This window comes from Drosophila virilis, chromosome 5 (assembly GCF_030788295.1).
Source record: "Drosophila virilis strain 15010-1051.87 chromosome 5, Dvir_AGI_RSII-ME, whole genome shotgun sequence".
Lineage (NCBI taxonomy): Eukaryota > Metazoa > Arthropoda > Insecta > Diptera > Drosophilidae > Drosophila > Drosophila virilis.
Window position 1 is genome coordinate 795,186 of NC_091547.1, and position 24,949 is coordinate 820,134.

At 40.1% G+C, this 24,949-nt stretch overlaps 2 protein-coding genes across 4 annotated transcripts in view; both read right to left on the reverse strand.

Moving 5' to 3' along the window:
• Nucleotides 1-24,176, reverse strand: part of LOC6635867 (mucin-2) — a 49,750-nt gene extending 25,574 nt beyond the window's left edge. The window contains exons 1-2 of one of the 3 annotated variants that reach the window (XM_070210015.1): nucleotides 23,638-24,176; nucleotides 12,436-12,488 (exon numbers count right to left, since the gene is read on the reverse strand). The gene's annotated coding sequence lies outside the window, so the exon portion shown is untranslated. The remainder of the gene's footprint in view (nucleotides 1-12,435; nucleotides 12,489-23,637) is intronic. The other 2 variants (XM_070210016.1, XM_032436461.2) reach the window with 2 other exon arrangements.
• Nucleotides 307-1,483, reverse strand: eIF3f2 (eukaryotic translation initiation factor 3 subunit f2). Its single transcript, XM_002059307.4, has one exon. The coding sequence runs from the start codon at nucleotides 1,262-1,264 to the stop codon at nucleotides 392-394; it is 873 nt and encodes a 290-aa protein (XP_002059343.1). The 5' UTR covers nucleotides 1,265-1,483; the 3' UTR covers nucleotides 307-391.
• Nucleotides 24,177-24,949: the final 773 nt, after the last annotated feature.

Below are 24,949 nucleotides of genomic sequence, written 5' to 3' on the forward strand. Positions count from 1 at the left end.
ATACATAGGTAAAAATTTCCCACACCTGTAACTCGGTCAAATTTCACCCGATTTTGTTAAAGTTTGGTTTTTTGTTCATATTTCGACTCCTTTATCAATTTGGCAATAAAATCTGGGAACATTATTTTTAATCAAAATTCATGTTATAATGGTACCCTCAAATATCCTATGTAGGCATAGGTCAAAAGTTCCCACACCCAAAACTCGTTCATTCATCAAAATATATACCCGATAGTATATATATACATATATACAGAATGCATACTAAAAGCGCCTCAAGAAAATCGATTTCTTTATGCGCTCCTGTGTGTTATTATTAGCCAACCCGTTGTCAATCGTTTATTGAGAATCGTATTTGTGGGATAATCAAGGGATAATCAGTATAGGATGTTTAGTGGTCGGGCAGATAGGACAGCTTTTCGCTGAGCTCCATCTGGGTCTTGATCATGGTGGACAGTGTAATGCTCATGAGCATGTTGCGGACATTCGCATTGAACATGAGACGAAAACTCTCCGCGTCGAGAAGCGGCACCGAGGTCAGAGCATCGTGCAGAGCACGTCCTATGCTGTTGTCCGGCCGACGCTTGCGGGCCAGGACATCGTTGATGTAGCGCATCACCAGCTCTAGCTTTTGCTCTAGTTCACGTGTCGCCTCCATCACGTGCACCAGCTCGGGCAGCATGCGGCCCAGCTGCTTGGTAGGATGCAGCGCCTGCTTCTGCATCAGCCGTAGCGCCACCGACTCATCCCCATCCGTGTTCAGCTTGAGCAGCGGCAGCAACGTGAACAGCAGCCCGCGCGTACCGCCCGGCACGCCCATCGTGACGCCGCAATAGAGCCGTGTGCTCAGATGTCCGCCGCGCAGCGTTGTGTCCACCAGCAGATGCAGCGGTTGCACATCTCCGCATTCGCGCGAATAGTAGGCATGCAATGCGGCCGCCGAGCGGGACAAGGATTTGCCTGTGCTATACCAGCCGATGATCTTCTCCTGCGGATAGGTGATCTGATTCAGTTCGAACATCTCGCTGGCGTACTGTGTGTCCAGCTTGAACTGCTCCATTTCGCCGATCTGCTGCTCCTTGTGCTGCACCGTATAGCTGTTGGTTATCTCGATGATGTCGTTGCATCTGTCGCGCCGTCCCAAAAGTGTGCCCACAGCCATTTTGGCCGTTTTGGGACGACGCTCATAGGCGGCAATAATCTGGAACAGCACCAACGGCTGCAGGCGCACCTTGGTCTGCAGCTTATAGTTCGAGATCGACATTTTTGGAACGTGTTTTGCCGTTTTAATTGTGTGAGAAATGCAAAAGTCAGAATTGAAAGTTCGAAACAGCTGCGTGAAGTTGGCTGCAATTAAAACAAGGCCAGTGCTGCGTATTGCGTGTGTGGGGCAGTGCTGTAAAAGCTGTGCTCAGTGCAGTTAATTAGTTAGAGTGGACAGGGATTAAGGTATGATATTTAGCTAAAATGTTTATGACAAAAATTTCTACCAGTGTAAGAGTCTATTCAAAGCCCAACCAACTTAAATTGCCTCTAAAGTCTCAACTTTGCTTAAGTTTATGAAATTTTCAAACAAAACGCCCATTTGCAGTGCTCAACATCGATAAAAATCGATTACCCAGATGCATGGCTATCTACGAACACCTAACAAAACGCTTGAAAGTGTCAAAAACATTTCTCCGCCCGTCTCCCTCCTCTCTCTCCCCCCCATTCACTCTTTCTTTCTGTGGCATTGTTGTAAATTTGGTTACTAACAAGCATATCCTTTATGTCTCATGCACGGCCCGTCGACCCGACCTCCACTTCCACTTCCACTTGAACGAACGGCCTTTTGCGCTTGACCGCCTCCGTCCGGGTTGCGACATATGGAAATGCCATAAAAAAGAAATACATATACATATATGTATACACATATATAGGCAAATGGTATGGGAAAAAAATTAGGAAATTCCTGGCAAACACTTTGATTTTGCCTTGACAAAAATGTGCACAACAGCAAAGTTTTCAATTTATAATCAAAACAAGTGAGACACAGGCACACGGACACATGGCGAATGTCCAGGACTAGCTGATTAGTACGCTGACCCTAACAAAAAGTTTTTTCCATTTTTTATGCGAGTTCGCCAAGTGATAATTCGGGCATATTTATTGTACTACTTATAGAAAATTGGACGGGTAAATAGATCAAATATGAACTCCTCTGTAAGTTGACTGAAAAATTATCTTGGCCACGCCTACTTGTTCGTACTCTATTGAAGCTAGGAATGGAAATTATGTGTATACTACATCAAAAATGAACTCTTCTAAAAGATGGCTTGAAAATAATTATGTGCAGGCCTCCTCTTGCCCCCTCAATTCGGGATAATATATACATTCTAAAGTTTCGAAGGCGAAGCTAACAAAATATGCACGAATATGTTAATATATGAACTCTATAAGTTGAATTTCGACTTTAGACGGTCCTGTTTGCAGCTGGAGTAACCAAATTCTGGGAGAAGATCATATCAGACCTTCTCTATAAGTTGATTCATAACTTATTCGACCACGCACTCACTTGCCTCCTCAAATTGGGCAGCGCTAGAGGCATCAAATGTGGGATAAGTTTCTCCAAAGATCGATCCAAGAATGTGTGTGCCACACCCGTCATGGCTTTTTTAAATCGATAATATCTAAATAATCTACAATTCTAAAGCTAATCTAATCAAATCTAGAATAAAGAACACAGTTGAGCTGCTCTTAAGCTCAAGCCTTATATCGATCTTAAAAATCGATAACACTTTGAAACACAATTTGAAACTTTAATCGAACTATGCAAGAGTATTGTGCAGTCGTAGCGACCCGTCCGTAAACGCTTTTTGCTTGATTCTTATTGTTGTTGTTTGCCCTGGGCCTTGGCCAAGGGCATGTGTTCATTCATTCAATCATCATGCATTCATGCATTCACTCCAGCTAGCCCAAGCTAGTAAAAAAAGTATATATAAAAAACTGTTAAAAAAAAGGGGATTTTGAAAGGTGCGCAAAATCCTTTTTACGTATTCAGCAAACAGCGGCGACGGCGACGGCGACGTCGTGTCCTTTTATGGTTAAATGCGTTTCTTTGGTAAGAGTTAGTGGCCAAATGTGTGCGTGTGTGTGTGAAAGGATTAGGTATTCCAGCATTTTTATGATTATACTCATCCTCTTAGCAGGGCTCTGCGCTGACGCCTCTGAATGATGGCCATAATGCGGACACGCGCGCGACCCAACAACATCCTTTGAGTTATGACTAGCACAATTTCTCTTCAGCTTTATCAGCTGGGTGTGTCGGAGTGTGTGTGCGGGTGTTTGTGTGTGTTATGTTCCTTGTGTTCTCTAAATTAGATTCCACTAAGCGTCCTCCTCTTAGCCCATAGGCACACAACGACATGTTCGCTGATTAGCCACTAGCTCATTATTTAGCGGTTAGTTTAGCCTTTTTTTTTGGCCGTGACTCAGCTAGTGCATTAGTCATGTTAATTAGGCGTATGGCCGGCGCTTATCATAATGTGTGTAATTAAGTACATTAGAGACGCACACAAGTTGTGCTCAAATCTACATTAAATTGCATTTTCAATTTTTTATTGTACATTTCTGCAACAACAACAACAACAACTACAACGACAACAACAACCTCAGCTCTGAGAGCATCATCATTTGGCCGTAAAAAAATATGCTACACTTGGCCCAGCGGCAGTTTTGTATGATTGTACAGTACACGCTGCCACAGAGCGAACGGCAGCAGCAGCAGCAGTTTCTGCAAGTGGCGTCTATTAAACATGAGAGCATACACACACACACACACACACACACTGGCACACACACACAATTGTAGATAAAGTGAAAGGCAGGTGCGGATGCGGGCACTGCTTCCTGTAAAATACTCCTCCTAAGGCCCTTTGAATTTTGTCATGGAATATGTAACGGCCTGTGAAAGAAGTCTCTGTCTATTTGTTCCTGCTTCTGCAATCTGATGTCTCAGTTATAAACCCAACGTCGTCAAACTATACGTAATTCCAACTGTCTATTGCAGAATATGTCGAAAAATGTACAAGCATTACGGATAAGACAACTATAACTTTTATGCTTATAAAAATTATAGTTTTTGCACCAAAAACTTGTTTTCTTTTTTTAATCTTGACCCAACTCGACAATTATTTATCGCAATGTGCGCCATATCTTATCTATATTGAATAGTTGTTCTAGGGAAGATCATTCGAAAGCTTTATATTCTCTATTAAAAAAAATTAAGCTACTATATAATATAGCATAGCATAACAGAGAATTGGTCACAAATTAAATTTCAAAGGCGTACATTTTCTCCTTATCAAAATATTATCACCTAATTCGGGAAATACAAAATTTTACATCTGCTAGCCCGTCTCAAAGCGAACTTCTTAAGAAACAGAGGTCGAAAAGAAGTTTTTAAGAACAGGGCATTCAGTGTTCGGCGTGCCGTTTAAAGCAGCTCCCTCAATGCTTTATTTTTGTTTTTCACTTACATGAAGGCAGCTGCTGGAGGGAGCTGTTCGCAGAGCGCTATCAAGACAGCAAACAAAACCAATGCAGAGGAGCATAACACAAGGCAGCCCAGGCAGCCGGGCAGCCAGGCAGAATCATCGCATTCTGGCCAAAACCCAGCTCCTGGCCCCGCCCCCACTTCTGCAGTACCGCAACCCCAGCTCTGTCCCAGCAAGCCAAAGCGAGCGTGTTAACAGTCAGCAGCTTTAGAGCCAAAGGCGAAAAAGGTATGTGCGAACATTTTTCATGTGAATCTGCAGCGAATATCATCGCCTGGGCTTAGCATTTTGGCCAGGTTGGCGCTCTGGCCAAGTGGTGGCCCGGCCATGTGGCCGTTAAACGCGTGCCGGCAGATAAGTTTCTATTTGCTGTCACAATTGTCGTTGGCCAACTACTGGTGACAAATACCCAGCGGGGATATTTGCCACACCCCCGCCTTTCACTACTGCGCATATCATTTGAGCCACAGAGATAAGCGCCAGAGAAACGCAGCCAAAATGTGCGAACATTTATGTAGATTTCAACCATGGCCTAATGATGGCTTTAAACGCAGCCTTAAATTGTAGAGGACAAAGATTAGCCTCGCCATTTTTTTTGTTCTGAAGCTCGATTCGGTCTAAGCAAAAGTTGCAGTGTACTTCTATAATAATATGTGCATGTGCGAGCGAGCTCTACTTGCAAGAATACAGAAGTATAAGAGAAAAAGTACCTTATATATGAGTACGAGCGAGCAAGAACTTGCTAAGCTTAGCCTGTAATATTTGATGTAAAGGAGAAATAAGGGCGAAAGTGATAATGCGCCCGCCGACATGTGTGGGACCGAGACGAGCTGCACTGCTTGCAGGAATCAAAGAGAAGGAAGAGTATTCAGTGTAGAGTGCTTGCGGTAAATGACCTTATGAATGTGTGTGTATGCACGCAAGTACGTTGGTAGTTGCATATGCATATGTGGGCATGTATGTCGGCATGTATGTATATGCGTACATAAGTATGTATGCATATATGTCTATATGTAAGTATATGCGCAATGAATCAAAAAATTCGAAGCCAACATATTGAAGTTTCCTTATCAGCATTAGAACTGTAATTGGTTTACTTTTAATGTTAGATGCTTCGCAGCGAAAAGGAGATAAAATAATTAGTAATTTACGAAACTAGTTAATAGCAGTGCTTAAATTATCTTTGAGATCAATGGTATTTGAGTCACTATTTTTTTTTTAAAGCAGTTTGTATGTATCTCTCTATGCATGTATGTATGTATCTATGTCTATATATGCATTTAATGGTCTTTAAATACTTAGTATAGCAATTGAGAAGCGCTGCAAGTCATGTGTTGTCTTTTAATTAGCTGTGAACAAAGTTTTCCATTTGGCGCTGTTTTTGATCGATTAACTCTGTCTTCACCGCAAGCGTTGCCAGATCATTAAAAGTTTTCATAGAAAATATGTATGAAGGGGTATAGAGGATTGGTACAAATGTATGTAACAGACAGCAGAAGTCCACGCAGAAACCATTTAATATATATAAATATATATAATCTTGATTAGAATCTGCAGCTGAATTGAATATATTTGCATAAGAGTGGGAGATTTGAGATTTTGAACATGGTGGCAGGGTATTTAAAAGTCGTACACTTTGGCTTGTTTTTTCAACTAGTTCGTGAACCGTTTTGGCAGCAGGAGCCGCAGTTGCTGCTGCTGACTCGCCCGTGCTGCTGCTGTGCTGCTGCTGCTGTTGACCCGCATTGACATTGCCGTTTAGTTGGCCAACTTGGCCACGCCCACACGGCCCACCCACTCATAATTTAGTGCTCGCTGTTGAGTTTCAGTTTCGTGAAAGCTGCTTTACCTATTTAGCATAATTTTTGTTATATTCAGTTGCTGTTGCTGACGGTTGCCTCTGCTGCTGTCGCTGCCGCTGCCGCTGCCTTTGCTGCTGCCGCTGCAACATTGGACGTCAGCAACAGCTGCCCGTGTCCTTTAGCCTGCGGCACAATTTTGGCCACTTTTGTGCAGCTCTTTGGACATTAGCCCGCTGTTTAACATTTTACGTGCAGGTGAAGCGCTTTTTTCTCTTCTTCTTAAACCTTTTTTTTTTTTGCATTTGCAGTTTTGCATGCCAAATTTGTGAATAGAAAATGGCAGTACACACGCACACACACACACACAGATGCACTTTGTGAGATGGCTGCTGTTGACACAGTTAAACTCTCGCCATTTATTATGCGAATTTATTGCGGCTGACAAGATGCAGTTTTGCATTTGAGCCAAAATGTCTTGATAACTTAATTAAGGCAGCTGTGCGTGTGTCTGTCTGGCTTTTTGTGTGTGTGTGTGTGTGTGTGTGTACAAGTTGATGAGGCTCACATGTACACACCCACACACACACACACACAGTTATATAGAAACACACGCGCTGTTAGGCACACACGCAACGCATTTTCGCACTCGCGTAAATTACCAAATAAGCGACGTGCGAATTCGCACTAGTGTGTGTACGTGTGTGTGTGTGAGTGTGTGAATGTGTGAGTGTGGTTGCACACACACTCACTTACACACACACATGGATACTCGTGTATGTGCGCCAGGCAAATGTCCGCCAGAGCTGCGTGCAAAGTTTACCTTTGGTTTTTGGTGCAAATTTGATTTGGTTGCGCCTCTGAGGAAACTTTAACTTGCATTTTCAGGCTGCTGCCTGCCAGATTTTTGGGCATGTGTGTGTGTGCACGCGCGTGTGTGTGTGTGTGTGCGCATACATATGTAGTTAATTTGCGCTACAATGCACCCTTGCTGCTGCTTGGGCGGTGCTGCTGCCTCTGCTGCTGTTGGTCTAAAAACTGACACACGCATACACAAACACATGTGTAATAGAGAGTGTAGATGTGTGTGTGTGTGTGTGTGTGTGTGTGGCAGTGTGTATGCGCCACTAAGTGTCGCAAAGAGCTGGTGTGCCACCGCTAACAGCTACTAAAAACTCAATTACCAGTCAACTCATTTTCCAGCACACACCCACACATACACACACACACACACACACATCCGCACACACAATTAACCACACACTCACATACACACACTGGAGCGTGTACCTGTGCACTGAGTGTAAATTGAATTCTTGCCTAACAAATCTAAAGTATTTAAGTACTATTAAGTACAGTTAGTTTCTCTGCTATTTACTCATTGTAGGCAATTGCAGTTGGAATATTAATACATATTTATTTTTTCATATATTTTTATTTTTTTAATTGATTGAATTGAATATATATACTTTATTGGGTTACAGATACTTCCTTCTGTCTGTTATATACATTGGCACGAAAACTTTATACCCTCCTTACCTATATTCAATGTTTACGTGGAATACAAATATTTAAAATTTAATTTATCTTAATTATTAACAAGCTTTAATGCATTCTTTTAACTCAAATTTATAGAATTGTATTGTATATGATGTTAACAAGATTTGAGTTCAAACATATTTTGCGTAAATTCTTAATTTTTGAATATATGAAAATGATAAAAGAGAAATATTTGTGTTAAACTACGCCCCACTCAGCTTCAGTCAGTGACTACTGTGGGCAGACTGAAAACTTTGCAGCCCGAACGCATAATGAATGTGCAGGACATGAGAGACAAGGGTGGACTGTGGCCGGGCAAGGGGTTGGGGGGTGTCAGGCAAAAGTAGCTGCAGCAGCACCAGCAGCAGCTGACACAATTTCACCTTTGGCTTGCGCTGCTTGTAACTAATTGGAAATTAGCGCCGCCCACTTTTTGGGCACAGCCACGCCCACCGCGCACTCACACACTGAAAAATTATGTGCATGTGGTATTAAAATATATGTTGGCTAAACTTTTCTAAAGTAATATGCGCCCAAGGCGAATGTGCGATTGCAATACGAAATTCATGCGGGCCAAAGTTTCTGGCTCGAAATTCAAAGAGAAGCGCTTTAAATCGCTATTAAAACGCGCACCGGACTCTCTCTGTGTGTGTGTGTGTGTGTGTGCGAGTGCGCCCTCTCGCCCAGTAGTCGATTGCAAATTGCTGCAAGCATATTTTGGCCAACATTTTGGGCGCACATTAATTTATGCAAATAGTTGAAAAATATTAATGGCCGCCCGGCAGCTGCTGGCGTGTGAGGCCCAGCCGGAAGGACCTCGACGAGGTCCTTGTGCAAAGTTCAAACTGTAAATTGAACACGGCAACAGCAGCAGCAACAGTTAACACTCCCTGCTCGAAATGTGGGCATGGTCTGTGCGGGGCGACATTTGAATTAAATATTTATATCTTTAAAAAAGTTAAACAATTTCCGTAACATTATGGCGCATAAAAGCCAATGAGCAAAAACTCAGCGCCAACTGTCGAACGCAAAACTAAATGTCAAGCACAACACACACACACACACACACATATATGTATATATATATACATATATAGGCAAACAAAATGGCCGCACAAGAAATAAACTTATGGCACACTTCCGCCAATAGTCAAACATTTTATTTCATTTCATTCCATTCGAATTCGCTTTACATACCCAGTGCAAATGGTCAAAAGCACTTTTCCGACTATGAAAATTAAAATGAAACACAACGGAAATGCTACAGAAATCAGCCAACTGCCATCAACTTTTCCAGCTAGCTACAAAAAGCAACAACAACAACAACAAGAGCAAAACATAAAAATAAATACAACTTTCGGCATTTGCTTCGACTCTTTGTATTGTTGTATTGTTGTTGCCAACGCGCCTGCTAAATCAAGTAAAAAATGCTCCTTTTTGTTGTTGCGGCGACTGCGGAAAATGGGCATTTCCCGTCAAATGGTTGCCCCCAGCACAGAGCAAGAAAAAAATATAGAATATATATACAGGCTGAGCGATGAATGGTCAATAACAAGGCCAACACTAATAGCTTCATTAGCCAAAAACACATACACTCACACGCGCACACGCATCAAGCAGGGTAAGTGTGTAGTTATGTGTTTTAATACCCTGTACATAAGGCTGCAAAAGGGTATTTCAGTTGTCTAAGTGTGTGTATAACAGGACTTATGCTCAGCTCAAGTTTATAATATTTATAATCACAGTCCTGAAACTCAGCTTAATAAAAAGCTTACTCACTACAGGGTATTTACTAGTACGAATACATAAAACAAATTAAGAGCAGCTTAAGAACTAATAAAGAAGATGCCTTATAGCGCCTACAGGGTATTTTCTAGTCCAGATCTAGCTAAGAACCCGAAAATCAATTAAAAAAGTTCGACAAGCTCGTATATATCGCGTACAGGGTATTATCTAGTCTAGTATTTAACTCTTAACTAAGAGGAAGCTCATTTAGGTTGTGTACAGGCTATTTTCTAGTCAAAAACTGGCTAAGAAACCAAAAATATATCAACAACAGCTTAGAAACTTAAAAGGACGTTTTTTTATATCGCCTACAGGGTATTTTCTAGTCAAGATCTAATTTACTTGCTACAGAAGCTCAAAAGGATATAAGAAACTCATTTATAGTTTCCAGTCCAGCAATTATTGCTGCTGTTTTATTTTTCGGCTTTTATAATTGCAAGTGTTTTTTTATTCCCAAAAACTGTTTTCTGCGCTTTTTTGCTATTGCCTGCTGTTGGCCTGCAGGGCATCTTTCAGTCGAGTGAGCCTGTTTCCATCTTTTTTTCTGCTTGCTTACTTGCACACTTTTATTTATTTTGTTTGTCCATCAACAAATGTAAATCTAACAGTTCGTTAGTAAAATTCCCATTTATGCGAACATCCCTTTATTTTTCTGTTTTGCCCATACTCGATTTTTGTACACAATGTCAATATGCCCGATTGCAACCGCAAATGCTAAAATATGCATACAAAATTCTACTGATTTGTTGAATTAACTGTTGCATGCAACAAACCCACGCCATATGAAACGAAATATTTTCGAGTATATGCAAAAATTTGATTAAAAATCGCAAAATATTTTATGAACTGCATGAGCTTTTCCCCATTAACCAATGAGTACTTATAGCATACATGAGTACCGTTATTACGAGTACTCAAATATGCCGTAATCATGTATCGGCATGTAAAATTTGGTGTTGATTATGGCTAATAAGAATCGAGCTATCTAATTGGGCCCACTCGAGCTGGCAAACGTATTTTCCAACACTGCAAATTGTTGCTGCACGCGTATCATTTACGCATTGTCTTTGTTGAGCTGCAAAAAGAAACAAAGTAACACATTTTGGTCCAGTGTGTTTTTACTCCTATATTAAAGAGCTCTGTTACCAATTTCCAATATCAAAATCACATCCATAAATTGACGAATGACAGACAACAATTTTGGTGTATTTATTTTTTGGCTCTTACTGCCTGGCTTCCACATCAAAGTAATGGGAACAAAAAACCCAACTAAGAACTTGGCTGACGAGAGTGAACGACTAAACAAATTCCCTCCAAAATTGACTTGAAACTTGGAACTTACTTTAAACCAAAGCAAAACTAGAAAGTTTCTTAAAATTCATGTTATCGCTTATCGACTTTAATGCTTATCGATAAATTCATCGAATGATGAATGCGTAGGGTATTTGAATAACTCCTTACCGAAAAGAGGGTATACACCGTTAATTTTCAACCAGATCGAAGAGTCTACTTAGTTAGAAGGTTGCGTTAGATAGCTTCTGACTGTCTCTTTTTTTTTTTTTACAGGGTATACGAAATGACATGTGCTCGCTGTCGCATTGAGTACTCAGCATTTAGTACTCAACATTTAGTACTCAGTATTCATAGTACTCGGTACAGTGTGTTCTCATCGGCTTAAGAGCTCAATGAGCGAATATTGTTTGATTTTGTTCAACATTTCGTTTGGCATTGTTCGTGTTGTTGTAATATAGAGTTTTTCTGTTCCGTGTATATATGTAGTTGTAGTTTTTTTCTCTTCATGTATTTGATATGCATTTGGTGCACGGGGCGTGGCACTCGTTTTTTGCTCACTGATATTTGCAAATAATTTTGCTGGCCAAAATTCTGCCCGTTGCTTTTCAATAAAAATGGGTTTTGGCAACATGCTGTCTACTGGAAATAGAATATTGGCAAAGCCGCAGGCTCCAAAAACTACACGGAGTACATATATCTGTATATATATATATATATACCGATATGTAGAGCCAATTATCTGAGAATCGGTTGCCCAAAAGCTTTGATGAAAAACCGAGTGTAACTAAAAACTATGAATTGAGTAGGTCGAGTTGCAGGAACACAAAAGCTGCAGAGCATTTAATATTCGTCATGGACAATAATTGTCTATTTAAATGCAATTTCGGCAAATATCTCACATTTGGCAAACATTTGAGCTTGACTAAAGCCAAAAATGCCAAAAATAATTACAACCAATGTGAGACTGGGCCAAATAATAATAATCAACCATGGTCAATAATTATAAACAAGTAACGTTTTTAGATCAGCCCAGCATAGATGTTTATTATATCGAAACATGCATAAAATGAGAGCTTGTTCTTGAAAATTCTGAATATATGTGTTTGTATTTTGTAAAATATTAATTAAGTTAATGGCTACAATAGAGTTTAAAAGTAATTAATTAATGTTTCTCAGAGAAGTCAATTTTAAGTGACGTCACTTTTAGCTCTTGCCCTCTCACACGCACAAATTTCCTTTGGAGAATGCTATGCATATCATTGGGTCACAATAGATTTCAATAGTAATCAAGGTCTCTCAGTGAACCTCTACTTTGACGTGCTTAAATGACGTAATTTCTTGCTTTCGCTTGGCTTGCTCATGCGAGTGTTATCGATAGCGCGGGATCAGTGTGACCGGCACGAACAAGGAATGGAATACCCACAAATTACACCCCCCCACCCCCTCCACCATTCAATTCTTAAAAGCATACAGTTTCTACATACCGTGTGTAGCTAATTAATTAGCAGAACAAACATTTCAATGTTAAATCGTGCATCTGCAAACAAAAAGAAAGAGAAATGTAATTTCCATAAGTACAAAACGTAAAGTGTGCAGTGTGAGTTATTAAAGTGTAGCGAATTTACGACAAGCAACATAAAATGAGTTGCAGCAGCAAGTGTCAAGCGGCTGACCGCGGCCCCTTCAATAAATTTAAAGGCAATTAACTGTGAATTGCGACACTTTCGCAATCAAAAATTTAATCAATAGAAAAGTGAAAAGTGTCTTGTGAAAATGCGAGTGTCGGCCCCGGCTAATTGAAGTTCAATCAAAAAAATGACCAAAGCTAATGATGACATTTCAACTGGCCAAAAAAGATGGACAACGGCAAATAAAAAATAAACCCTACAAAAAACGTAGCAGACGAAATGGGAAGGAAAAAACAACACAAGAGGTAGGCGTTTGCCGGCAGCAATTTAGCTAAAATGAAAGCGTCAAATGTATTATTTAAAATTCCGGCCGGGTGAGCGTGCAAAAAAAAGAAGCGAATTAAAAGCCAAAAAGTATAAGGAAAAAAAAAAACACGAAATATAAAAAAAGACACGGACTACAAGAATTGAAACGCGCAAATTGTGCGCGTAGCAGCGTGATTCGTCTGAAGAGTGTTGTGGGGGAGAAGAAGAGAGGGCAGTGTAGAGAGAGTAAGAGATTGATTTCATGTCAGAAAGCAGAGAAGAAAGAACAGTTAACTTTGGACACGCTGATGATTAAATACCCTTTCAAGGTTGAAAGCTTTTTATGCCAAGATTTTATTGGTAAGCACTCGTTTTAAATGACGTTCACAGCTAAGTCGACTCGCATGTCGTTACGGATCATGTATATATTTATGTATATATATGTGTAGACATATATCTCTCTGCTATGCGTTACATATATCGTGACAAAAATAAAAATACCCGCAGCAGGGGTATGCAAAAGAAGATTGCAGAGAGAAGAGCAACAAAAAATAACTGCCAGTTGGTAACAGTAACTGTTTTTGTTGTTGTTGCTGTTGCTGTTAAAGTTGTTGCTGTTGCTGTTAATGTTGTTGCTGTTGTTGTTTTAACCGAACATCGACAGATTTTTGGGGCTAAGAACATGGTCCGCACGGCAAACACTAAACACGCCAAACAAGCAGCTGCTGCTGCTGCTGCTGCTGCTGCTGCTGTTGAGCGAATGTGGGTCACCTGAATGCGTAGCTTTCAATTTTTATAACGTTAACGAAAAAACACGAGAAGAAAAAAAAAAAAACGTGAAGAACAGAATCAACAGCATTAAAGCTGTTGTTGTTCTTGTTGTTGTTGCTGCGCATTGTTGGCTCTCTTAATTTACACTTTAAGCTGATTTGGCTGAAGATCAGCTTTGTGCTTAAGAAATCGCTTCTATACAAAATTGATTGAGTGATAAAAGCTAATCAGCAGCAGCAGTCGCAGCGCCAGTAAAAGCCAGTTACTGCAACTGACTGGCTTGCATCATTGTGTATCGCGCCTAGTAATTGCCGCACTTCAGACACTCTCAAGCACGCACACACACACACACACACGCACAGTTCGAAGCGCGTCAAAATACACTAGACAACACAACAAGCACAAGCACACTTCAGCTGTCCGCGCGGGGCTGTGATGCGGTGCGAGTGCGAGTGCGAGTCAAGTGCGCAAAGCGGACTAAATAAAGTGCTATAAAAACAAACACACACACACACTGGCACAGACAAATATGCCAATAGACTATTGATACGCTTTTTTTTTTCTTGTCGAACTATCTATCAAGCATTTTTCTATTGATATTCTACGGCAGCAAAAATGAAAGTTGCTTGGCTGGAAATAAATAACAAGAAGGCGAAGTAGAAGAAGAAGAAGAGTTCAGTCTGAATACACTCATAAATTGTGTTGAAGAGATTTTCATGTATTGGTCACGCAGTAGCCGCAGACACTAGCCGGAGGCTGTTTCCACTCGGTCATCTTCAGGTGAAAAGAAGTTAATGCCAAAAAAAAAACCAAATAAAAAATAAAAAATTATAAAAAAAAATTTGCAATATCATGCGATTGTCGCAGGCGTTATTTGGCTAAAGTGAGAGCAAAATGATGGTCAGTCTGGAGACGTACATGTGTGCGTATGTGTGTGTGTGTGTGTGTGTGTGTGTGTGTGTGTGTGTGTGGTGCTAATGAAGGCAGCCGCTGACAACCCACTGACACTTTGACCGATTTTTAGCATACTAAATATAGTAATTTTGTCATTATGGTTGATTATGCGCCTTTCGCTGTCGAGTCATTCAATTTCACAGATACAGATACACAGCTGTAGATACAAGATACAGCTACATCTGGCATGTGAATAGATATAACTGGCCCGTTGCGTGCTCATTTCTTAGCTGCATTCCTCACACCTTTTGTCTGGCTTTAATTAGTTTGGTTCTTGTTGTTGTTTTTTTTTTTAATTTTCCCCCCGTTAAAAGCGTGTGAAATTCACAAAAATACTCAAACTACTCATAACCCTATTTTTATGAGTAGTGCAAAGTACGCGAAAAAAAAAGAAAAAAAATAGATTGAATGAAAAACCATCAATGGGAAAAGTTCTGTGACCCATTTAAGCGCAGCAATTTAGCGCCAAGTTCTTGCACCTATTCTGAAATTAAACTCATTTGACCCATTTAATGGGCGGGGCGAGTTAGCGCTACGTTCTTATACCTATTGTCAAATTGAACAGAACTGGTTTGCTTTTGACTTTTTGATTTTCAGTTTTCTTAATATATTTGTATTTTTTTTTTTGTACTTTCTGGTGCTAAGCATATGCTAATGGCTGGCTGTTGCTCTTTGGTATTGCGGTCAAAGTTATTAACTAAAGTGGCATTTGGCTCTGGCTCTGGCTCTGGCTCTGCTAGAACTGTAAATAAGCCAATGAGCATGTGTATGAGTGAATGAATGATTGAATGATTGACCAACTGACCGAATGAATGCTGCAGCTCTTGCTTGGGCCGCCTGCTAGCATGCATAACGCAATTGGGTTTGACCAACAACTTGGCCCAATTTGTTGCTCATTAGGCGGAAAACTTAATGCACAGCAATCATGGCCAAAAGTTAAAGAAGAAGCAGCAGCAACAGTGGCAGCCGCAGTGGCAGTAACGCAATACGCACATTACTCATGCGTATAATTGAGCCATCACCGTGCGACCTTTGTGGCTAATGCTACCAATTTTTTTTTTTTTTTTTGGCTCTGTCATAAATAGAGCATTAATTGGGCCATGTGCATCGAATATGGCGAACGGCGTCCACTTAATTTGAGAGCCAATGTGCCGCAACGCATTTACACAAAAGTTGGACTGGCCATAAATATGTTACAAGAGTTTTACATTTAGGATTTATACTCTTTCTTTTTATGAGCCAAAGTTTTCAATGCACTGTTCAGAAAGGTGAAGAGCGGCATATTTGTTGGCTGTGATTTCTATATCCATGCGAATTCTGAAATACTATTTAAATTTGAGACTTTAACTTGAATGCATATTCTTAGAGATTCTGATTGTGAGATTCACACTTTGCGTTCTTATTACAGTCTGAGAGTCGTTGTATTTACTAAACAGTTTTTAAAGCACAATATCAACTGCCTCTCTCTTATGCTCGAGCTCAGAATATATGCCCCGAAGTCACAGTTTTAAGGTAATTGCATTATTTTTACAGTCTGAGAGCCACTGCGCATTTGGCCTACAGTCCGAGAGTCATCAGATCTCTAAGCAAGTAGACTCTGCTCTTCTCTCTTGATTAAGTCCATAATTTAACCGCAAATAGAGCATTGTGCTGTGCATTACACTCGCCTGCAAGTTTCTTATTTGCTTTTTTTTGTTATTATTAATTTTTAGAGCTTTCATAGAAAAGGTTTGTTTGTGTGTTTTTGTGTGGTTTTTGTTGTACCAAGACTTTTGCTGCTGCTGCATACTTTGCAGCGCACACTTTGCGGCTTTCAGGGCACGCCCCCTACAACCGTTGCAGCCCCTTTTAAGCTGCAATAAATCATAATTTGCTACTTTTTCTAATGGATTATGGACAGCACTCGGCGTTTAGCTTGGCATATTGTTGCCGCCGGACATGTACGGAAAAGTGCTCTCAAGTGCCGATTGGGCCATGAATTTCATGATGCTCATCTTGAAGATGTTGACGACGTAGTTGATGATGAAGATGATGATGATGTTGATGCATGTTGCAAAGCATTTTGAATATGTTTACACACACACACACACACACACACACGCAGACCACGGTTAAATGCACATTTTGTGGCAGCTGCAAATTAATCAGACAGCATTTATGTTATCTGTGACTTGCAGCCTCTGAAATTGTTAATTAATGTGCAGAAAAATAATGATTATTACCACTTATTAAATGAGTATCTTTTTGGCGAGTCAATATATTTATCAACAACAATAGCAACAACAATGTGGCAAATCAATTACAATGATTAATTGTTATAAGCGCTGAAAATTCAATTTGTTTATTATGCTGCTGACCCTTTTGATGGATTGTGAAAGTGATTGCATAAAATTCCAGAAAAATATATTAAAAAACGAGTTTTTACTTATATATAAAATGTCTGGCGGCAGCATATTGTTAAAGTTGTTATTATTATTGTATTATTTGAAGCACCGCATTTTGCACATGTGCCACAAAATAAATATCCATATGTAATGCCAGCTACCAATACAATTGTTATCAATTAAAAATTAAAAATCAAATGTGGCGAACGGACAGAAAGAAGCAAATGCAAGCGCTCCATAATGCGCTTAAATGCGGCTTAATAACATTATTTAGTGTGCCATAATTGATGTTGTTTTTTTTTTCAATTGAAGGTCATAGGCCGAGCAATGTAAAGACAAGGTCCCGAAATGTTAAACAATAAAAGCAGCAGCTGCAGCTGGCTTATAACTTGTGTTGTGGTGAGCATGGGGCAAATGTTTTTCGCTCGGGCTTAGCATACAATTCCCCAATGACCTATTACCCCTTTTTCGGGCAACTCTGACAGCCAACTGGCAAATGTGTCAAGAGTTCAAAGTCACAACAAAAACGACAACTGACCCCTTGTCTCGGTGTGTTCATGTATTCTGCCACGCATTTGTTTGTTTCAAATAAGGGTGAAGTCTTAAGTATTTGATAGTAGCACTAGCATAATAATATGAATTATTAATGTACATATATGTATATAATAATATTTAAAAAATTCGCCTGACAACTGAGAACGTGGGCATTAAACACATTAACAATAACTTTGTGAAAGATATGAAACTATGTAGTTTGAGTTCAAATTTATAGAAAAATTGCTATTTTATGTGTCTAAAGTTTTAGTATTTGTATTTATAACATTCTAATTATTAATTCAATTTGCTGATATTATAAATGTATTATAATTTGAGCGTCCTTTTATGTGTCTAAAGTTTTACCATCTGCATTAAAATCATTCTAGTTTCTTGTATATATTTACATATATATGCTCAAAGCTCGTATACGTATTTTTATTGCGTATACGCCCTGTAGAGCAGTACACTTTTTGACTCTTCGTCTTTGGGCCAAAAGCATTGCTGGCCAGGCACGCGAATAGAAAATTTCAGCTAAAAGAACAGCGTCTCAGTTTCGTGTCTTGCGAGGCCAAATGCAATATATAAATTAAATTAAAAATTCCACAGAAGCAAACCGGCTGCAGCTGCATGCAAAAATTTTAGCTGGACGCATAAAAAAGGCAACAAACAGAAAAAATAGAAAAAAATAGAAAAAAATAGAAAAAATCAAAAATAAAACAAAGAAAAAATCTTTATTAATAAATGTGCAATGAACAAAGTAAAATATTTCACTCCCATGATTTCACAACGTATTTGTTTTTGTTTTTTTTTTTTTTCTGCATTTTGGTTGCAAACTATTTGAGCTTTTCGCGTCGTCTCAAAGTTCCCATGACATGTGGCACGTTGACTGACTTCTTCTGTGTCTGTGTATGTTGGTGTGTGTGTGTGTGTGTGTGTGTGTGGGTGTATGTGTGCTCGTGTGTCGTGCTTCCCAGCTGCCAGCCAACATGGCCACAAGTCAACGTCAGGCTGCAGTTGGTGAGCCGGCTTTGGCTTTGGTTGTTTTGAGTTTTCTGCTTGGCGTCTTCGCTTCCCTTTCCTCCCGCCACCCGCCGTCGAAAACTATGTACCCGAGCACATCAAAAACTTAGATGCTTTCAAATTAACCTGTGTGCCCCAAAAACTGTGCAACCAACATACTTTCATTGCTGCCACTGACGTGCAACACGGCAAAAATGTTGTGCTGCAATCTGCTCGCAGCAGCGGCTGCCCGTTTTTGATGGCCAACTAGATTTTTGATTAAATTATGCAAACCGAGAGTTTTTTACATTTAAAAAAGTTTGTATTTCAATCACTCTAGATGCAAAAAATAATAAAATTGATCGATTTTAGCCACTGATTGGGTTGATTCGAGCCAACAGCATGGTTCGAATTCAAGCCAAAAGTGAAACGTCCCTTTCTTAGACGCTTGATAATCTGTGGGTTACTGTTTGCTGGCTAGCTAGAGGATTTGAACCAGCTACTTTTTATCGGAGCTGCTATTTTTAAGAAAAATTGAAACTTTGTATTTTACTTGTAGACCCTCTGCTTGCATTGCCTTTGGTTATAGGCAGTAGTTAGGTGATTTGAACTAGCAACTTTTTTAAGCTGATGTTTTTCTTTTAAGGAAAATTGAAATAGTGTTTTACTTGTCAGTTTGTAAGGCTTTTGTCTAAGAGCATTCCTTGTGTGATTTGAACCGGCGCCCATTCTTTTGAGCTAGTTTTTATGTCCAAGCAAGCAAATTGAAATAGAATATTGTTTACGTTTTAGTTTTGTTCTTTCTTATCTCTTACTTGCGATATTGCATTTGTTTTAGCTGCAGACTTTCGAATCTCAGTGAGTCTCTGGGGCTGAGACGATGAGTTAAGACATTGTTCATTGCATAAGCAGCTGATAAACTGGCACATAACAAACTTATGGCAAATGTGCACGCTATGCAGCCGCTTGCCATTAAAAGCTGCTGCATTTTAATTAATCAAGTTAACAAACAGCAGCAGCAACTGCCATGTTCATCTGTCAACAACAATGCGCGCCACAAATTAATTACATGGCACTCAGCACGGGCAGCGGGTGGTAAACCCAAAAAGCCAACATCCAAAACCATAAAACCCCAAAACCCCCAGACCACGTACACCCCAAAAAGGCTGCCAGTGTGCATCAGCATTGTTCAATGCGAGTGGCTGAGCTTGGTTTGCATATGCGAGGCGTGCGATTGCAAAATTAGATTTTGCCTAATTATGGCATTGGAAATGCAACAATACTTGAAGAAATTGCTAGCGAGACGACAGCAAATAAACAGCCAAATAAACAGCTAAAGCGACAGCCATAACTCTGGCGGAGCAAAACTTTTGCAAGCTAAAAAACTAAAAACAAAAATAGAACTTGCCACAGTGGAGCCCAGTTAAAAGTTGCTCTAACACGCGGCAAAGACGCTTCAGCGTCTGAATTCTGCTTTGATTCGGAGCTGGGAGATGGGAGCTGGGAGCTGGGAGCTCGGAGATGGGAGCTGGGAAGCAGCTTGCACTTTATAATAATTAAATAATTTTCGCCAATTATATAGCCAGAGCTACATAGCTATCCAAATGGGCCGGGCTCTCGCGCTCTGCCACGGTCTTTATCTCAATCTGTAGCACTATTCAAGTGAGTGTGTGTGTGTGAGTGTGTATGTGTGTGTGTGTGTGTGTGCAACACTAATGAATAGAATTGCGTTTAATTAACAAAAAGAAAATTGTTGCCTGCCTGTCGAAGTTGTTGCAAAACTTGCTCCATTTGCCTGCACAGAGACAGCAGCAGACACAACAAGTAAGAGAGCTCTAGTTGGGCATGCCCTATGTGCTGATACCCCCTATGCAGCGTTATAAAAACATCTTCTATACATACACACATACTGTATGCAGCAGCTGTGCATGTTCTATAATAACTTCGGAATTTGTTGTCGGATCTTATGAAATTGCCAGAAAAAGCCCAAGGCATGATATTATTTTAGTTAAGAATTAGATTCAGAAAGGGAAACTATATTCAAAAGTGAAATATTTTGGATCTGTTCGAGTTCTATGAAAACCAACCTTCATTCAAAATTGGAGACATGCTCAAAAACCTAAACCTCTACAAAAACCAAGCTATCCTTCTACTTAGCCCACGTGCAGGGTATAGCAACAACTTGCTGCATGCTGCAGCACAATATTTAACTTGGCTCAGATAATGGCAGTTGGCAACACAAAGAAAACAGCAGAAAACGTTCATATTAAAACTGGGCCTAGCTCCATATCCACAGAGACTGTCATTCTCTCGTTTGCGGCAAAATGCAATCTATATTCATTTCATTTGTTTATAAATTATACGCAAAATTTCTGATTATTTTTGCGAAAACTACTTTTTGACAGTTGTGCTGAATGCATAAAAGACTACCAGAAAATGCGCTTGGCTGAAAGTTTTTATATCAGTATTTCATATGTGCTATTATTCTAGTTGATATATTTGAATGATATTGGCTTTGCTCAATAAAAGGCTCAGTTAGTATACCCTCCACGTATTTAAAGCGGGTATATGAAGAAGGGCAACTACAGTCAGGCCAAAGATTGATAGGCAGGACTGGCCTGAGTCTTTATAAAGCTGTGATCTAGCAACTCCAAGAAGTCGCAAATAAATAGTAAAACTTTCTGGAAATTTAATTTGTCTGCCGGCAAATAACTTTCACTATATCGACATATATCGATTTGTTGCGCAAGTTTGACGGTGGATATCGCTGGGTTAAAGGGACATCATGGCGACCTTTCGATTTAATAAATATTTTATAAAAGGCCTTGTACCATCTAAATAAATAAATATTTACTTTTTAAAAATTTTACTTTTCAAATCAATTCCAATACTTCACATCAAGTACAACAAATTTAATTCCAATCTTGATTCTTAAATGATAACTTTATGCGCCGAAAATTATAAAAATGTTGGAAGCTAATAACAGAAGTTATTGGTGAATGGAAATTGTAGAAAAAATGTGCTCATTACAGGGTATCTGTTGCTTCTAGTCTGGCATTCCACGGCCATGCACAATTGTGCTTCGGCCCCTCTGTATTTGCCTTGCTCTCACAGTTATTATGGCATAGTCTTTATATATTTGGCTCACATGGAATATTATCCAACAATTCTGTAAATTTCATAAGCTTCGAGTAGCTCAACAGCATATTTCCATAAATTAAAAGAAGAAAAAGAAAAGATATATATAAGCATCAGCATTGGCTGATTTGTGGCGATAGGACAACTGCATTCCCTGTAGAGTTGGCTCTAAACTTTGACCTATTCCCAACTGGTTATTATGTCATGCACCGCTGAGCACAAAGATTTTGCAGCGTGGTCAAATGGCATTTGACTGAGAAATTTATTTGCCTGGCCAAGCCTCGAAACAACAGCTGTGATAACTGGCACGTTTTGGCCATAATCAAACACAGCTTGAGGTGGGCAAAAAATATGTATAAAAAGATACTCGTGCGAGTGCTCAAATTACAGATGAGCCGCTATGTTGCGGTCTTTACGGGTGTGCGAGTGTGTGTGTGTGTGTGTGCGAGTGTTTGTGTGCTTGTCGTTTGACTTGATTAAGGCGCTGCAAATTGACTGACTATCTGTCTGGCAATTATTAACTGCAACAGCGGCCAAAAAGGAAGTGGGCTGGCAAGGCAAGCAGAACGCATCTATAATATCACAGCAGCAGCAACTGCAACATTTAAGCAGTAGCTGCTGGTGCAGTGGCAGTGGCTGTGGCAGAATTGCAATTTCTTCTTATTTGCTGAGCTGTGGCAAAACTATGAGCACGTCGTTGCCTTATTTATTTAACCGCAACAACAACCGCAATAAGAACAACGGCAACGCCAGCAACAACTGGCAACTGGCAACTGCAACTGGCAACTGCACTAATCTCGGTGGCAGGCAAAACGTAAAATGCTATTTAGAAAGTAACTCAAAGTCTGTAGATACATTTGCCAGCAGGCGCTGTCAGCTTAAGTTTGTTACTCCAGCTAAGCATAATACCCCAGCAGACAGACAGACAAACAGACAGAGGGACAATTGGACAGACGGACGGAGTAGAGGATTTGCCTGTTAATGCTTGCATAAATATTGCGCATTGTTTTCTGCTTTTATAATAACGTCTATTTTTTGGCCAAAAGAACAGCAGCAGCAACAACAACAACAACATAATGGAATATTATGGCCAAAGCGAAGCTAGTTTATGTTTGAGTGGCTGCCTGGGATTTGGGCTTTGGCTAGTTAGTTGGCCAAGTTCTTAGTAGGTTCATTAAAAATCATACAAAAGCCGTTTTAGGAACCTGCAACAGCTCTCAGCCCAAGTACACCGCACCGCACCTCACATCACCTCGCTCTGCCTATGCCCTAGCCCTTCCTCTCTCCTCTCTCTATCTACTCTACAGTTCTTGGCTCTGCTTGACTGTTTGCTTATGTTTGGCTCTGTAAACTTGACCAAATGTAGCTGAGGCATTTTAACTTGTTTTCATGTTACATGTCTTCCGCTCTATGTGTGCGTGTGTGTGCTGCGTGTGTGTGTGTGTGTGTTACTTGTTTCTGCTGCTGCTGCCGCACTTGTTTTTTTACGCTCGGTTGCTTGTTCTTTGTTTTGCTCCTTTTCTTTAATTAAAGACAAGTTTTCATTTCATTCTTTTCACCTGTGCGCCGCGCTCTGTTTTTGGGCCTTTAACTATTTCAGCATGAGGCCAGAAAGCTCCCACATTGTTGCCCAAAACAAAAATGTTGCGGCAACTGTTGCTGCAGTTTATTTGAAAATAAATATGCCATCAGCAACAGATGCATCAGCAGCATTAAAAAAGGATATTACATACACACACACACACACACACAACAATTGAAGGCTTGTAAATATTTGTTTAGTAATCCGCTTTGTTGACACACGGACTCGGACTCGAATTCGGAGTTGGACTCGGACCTGGGGCCAAGGCTTGACTTGCATTTATGTGCTCCGGACTCTGGCTCGGGACTTGTGGTCTAGATTTGGCCGCTCAGCTGACTTGTTGCCACAGTTTAAGCAAAGTTAATCCTGGCTAAATGCGAAGCTTACCTGTTGACGCGGCGCGCTTCGTGGCCAGCAGCAGTAGCTGCGGCAGTGGCAGTGGCGATGCCTGTGGCAGTTACAGCAACGTGTTAGAGCGGAAATTCATAAAATAAAAAAGCGAGCAAATCCATAAACAACAATAAAATTGAGCGACTACAACAACAAGTTGTTAAAGTGACTCGCGCGAGCTGCAATCAGCAACTTCTGTTTTTATTTATTTATACTATTTTTTTAAAAAATTTATTTTTCTTTTTTAGATGCGATTAAACAATTTGTTTTCCTTTTTTATTTATTATCTTTTTTATTCAATTTGCCGATTTGGGTTTTTTTTCTTAATTAAGAAAATCGTTTTATATTCACGCACATTTTGCTTGATGGGCAACAGTTGCATCCTTTTTTGCTTTTTTTCGCCCAAATATTGTTTACGTCTTGTTTTCGATTTGTTTATTTTTTATATCGTTTCTTGGGTTTGGGTTGCTTTAAAAAACAAAGTTCCGTTACAACGTACCAAACGCTTGCAGCGCACAAAGCGTACTGAATGCGGTCTTGGCGCTTCCAAAAGACTTTTAAGCATGCTGGCAAGAAAGTCCAAGAAGTTCAAGCCAAGAAAGAAAAGTTGGAAGCTCCACGAGTCAAAAGAGACGCAATACAACAACAACACACACACACACAGAAACTCGCGCGCGAGCACACACAAATGGTCAAGATGATCATCATGATGATGATCATGTCGATGATGATCATGACGACGTCGTGTAACCGGCAGACCTCGAAGAGCGTGAGACGGAGAGAGAGAGAGCGCGATACTCTTAAGAAATTGTTAGCCGGCTGCGCATGCGCAACAAGCTGCTCGACGCGCGCTCTTAGCTAAGAGCTCAGGTGTTGGAAGCCGCTTTGGCTAATTCTTTTGGGCCAGGCAGATGCGCTGTAGTGTTGCAAAGAATCAAACGAAAGAAGAGTTGACAGTTAAAAAAACCGCAGGTTGAATACCCTAACAAACGTTCAGCGAGTGTTTTATACAACATTCTGATCCAAGTCAAAGACTTTTCGTTGATCTTAACCTATTCAGGTAAACATATATTTTGGTTTTTACATAAGCCTCATTGGAAAATTTATATTTGCTGCAGATGTCTTAAGAACCACACGAGTTTGTTAGACAAGATCTTGAAGGAATATCTGCCATGAGCTCAGCATGGTCAAGAGTTGTATATATTTCTTGGCTCATAGCAAAGTTTGTACTTGCTGCAGATATTTCAAAAACCACACGAGTTTCCTAGACAAGAACTCGCTGACTTGACAGTAAACTAAGCATGCAGCC

What these genes read in the sequence shown, in the direction of transcription:
- eIF3f2 (XM_002059307.4), bottom strand. Translation starts at nt 1,264, where the DNA reads ATGTCGATCTCGAACTATAAGCTGCAGACCAAGGTGCGCCTGCAGCCG.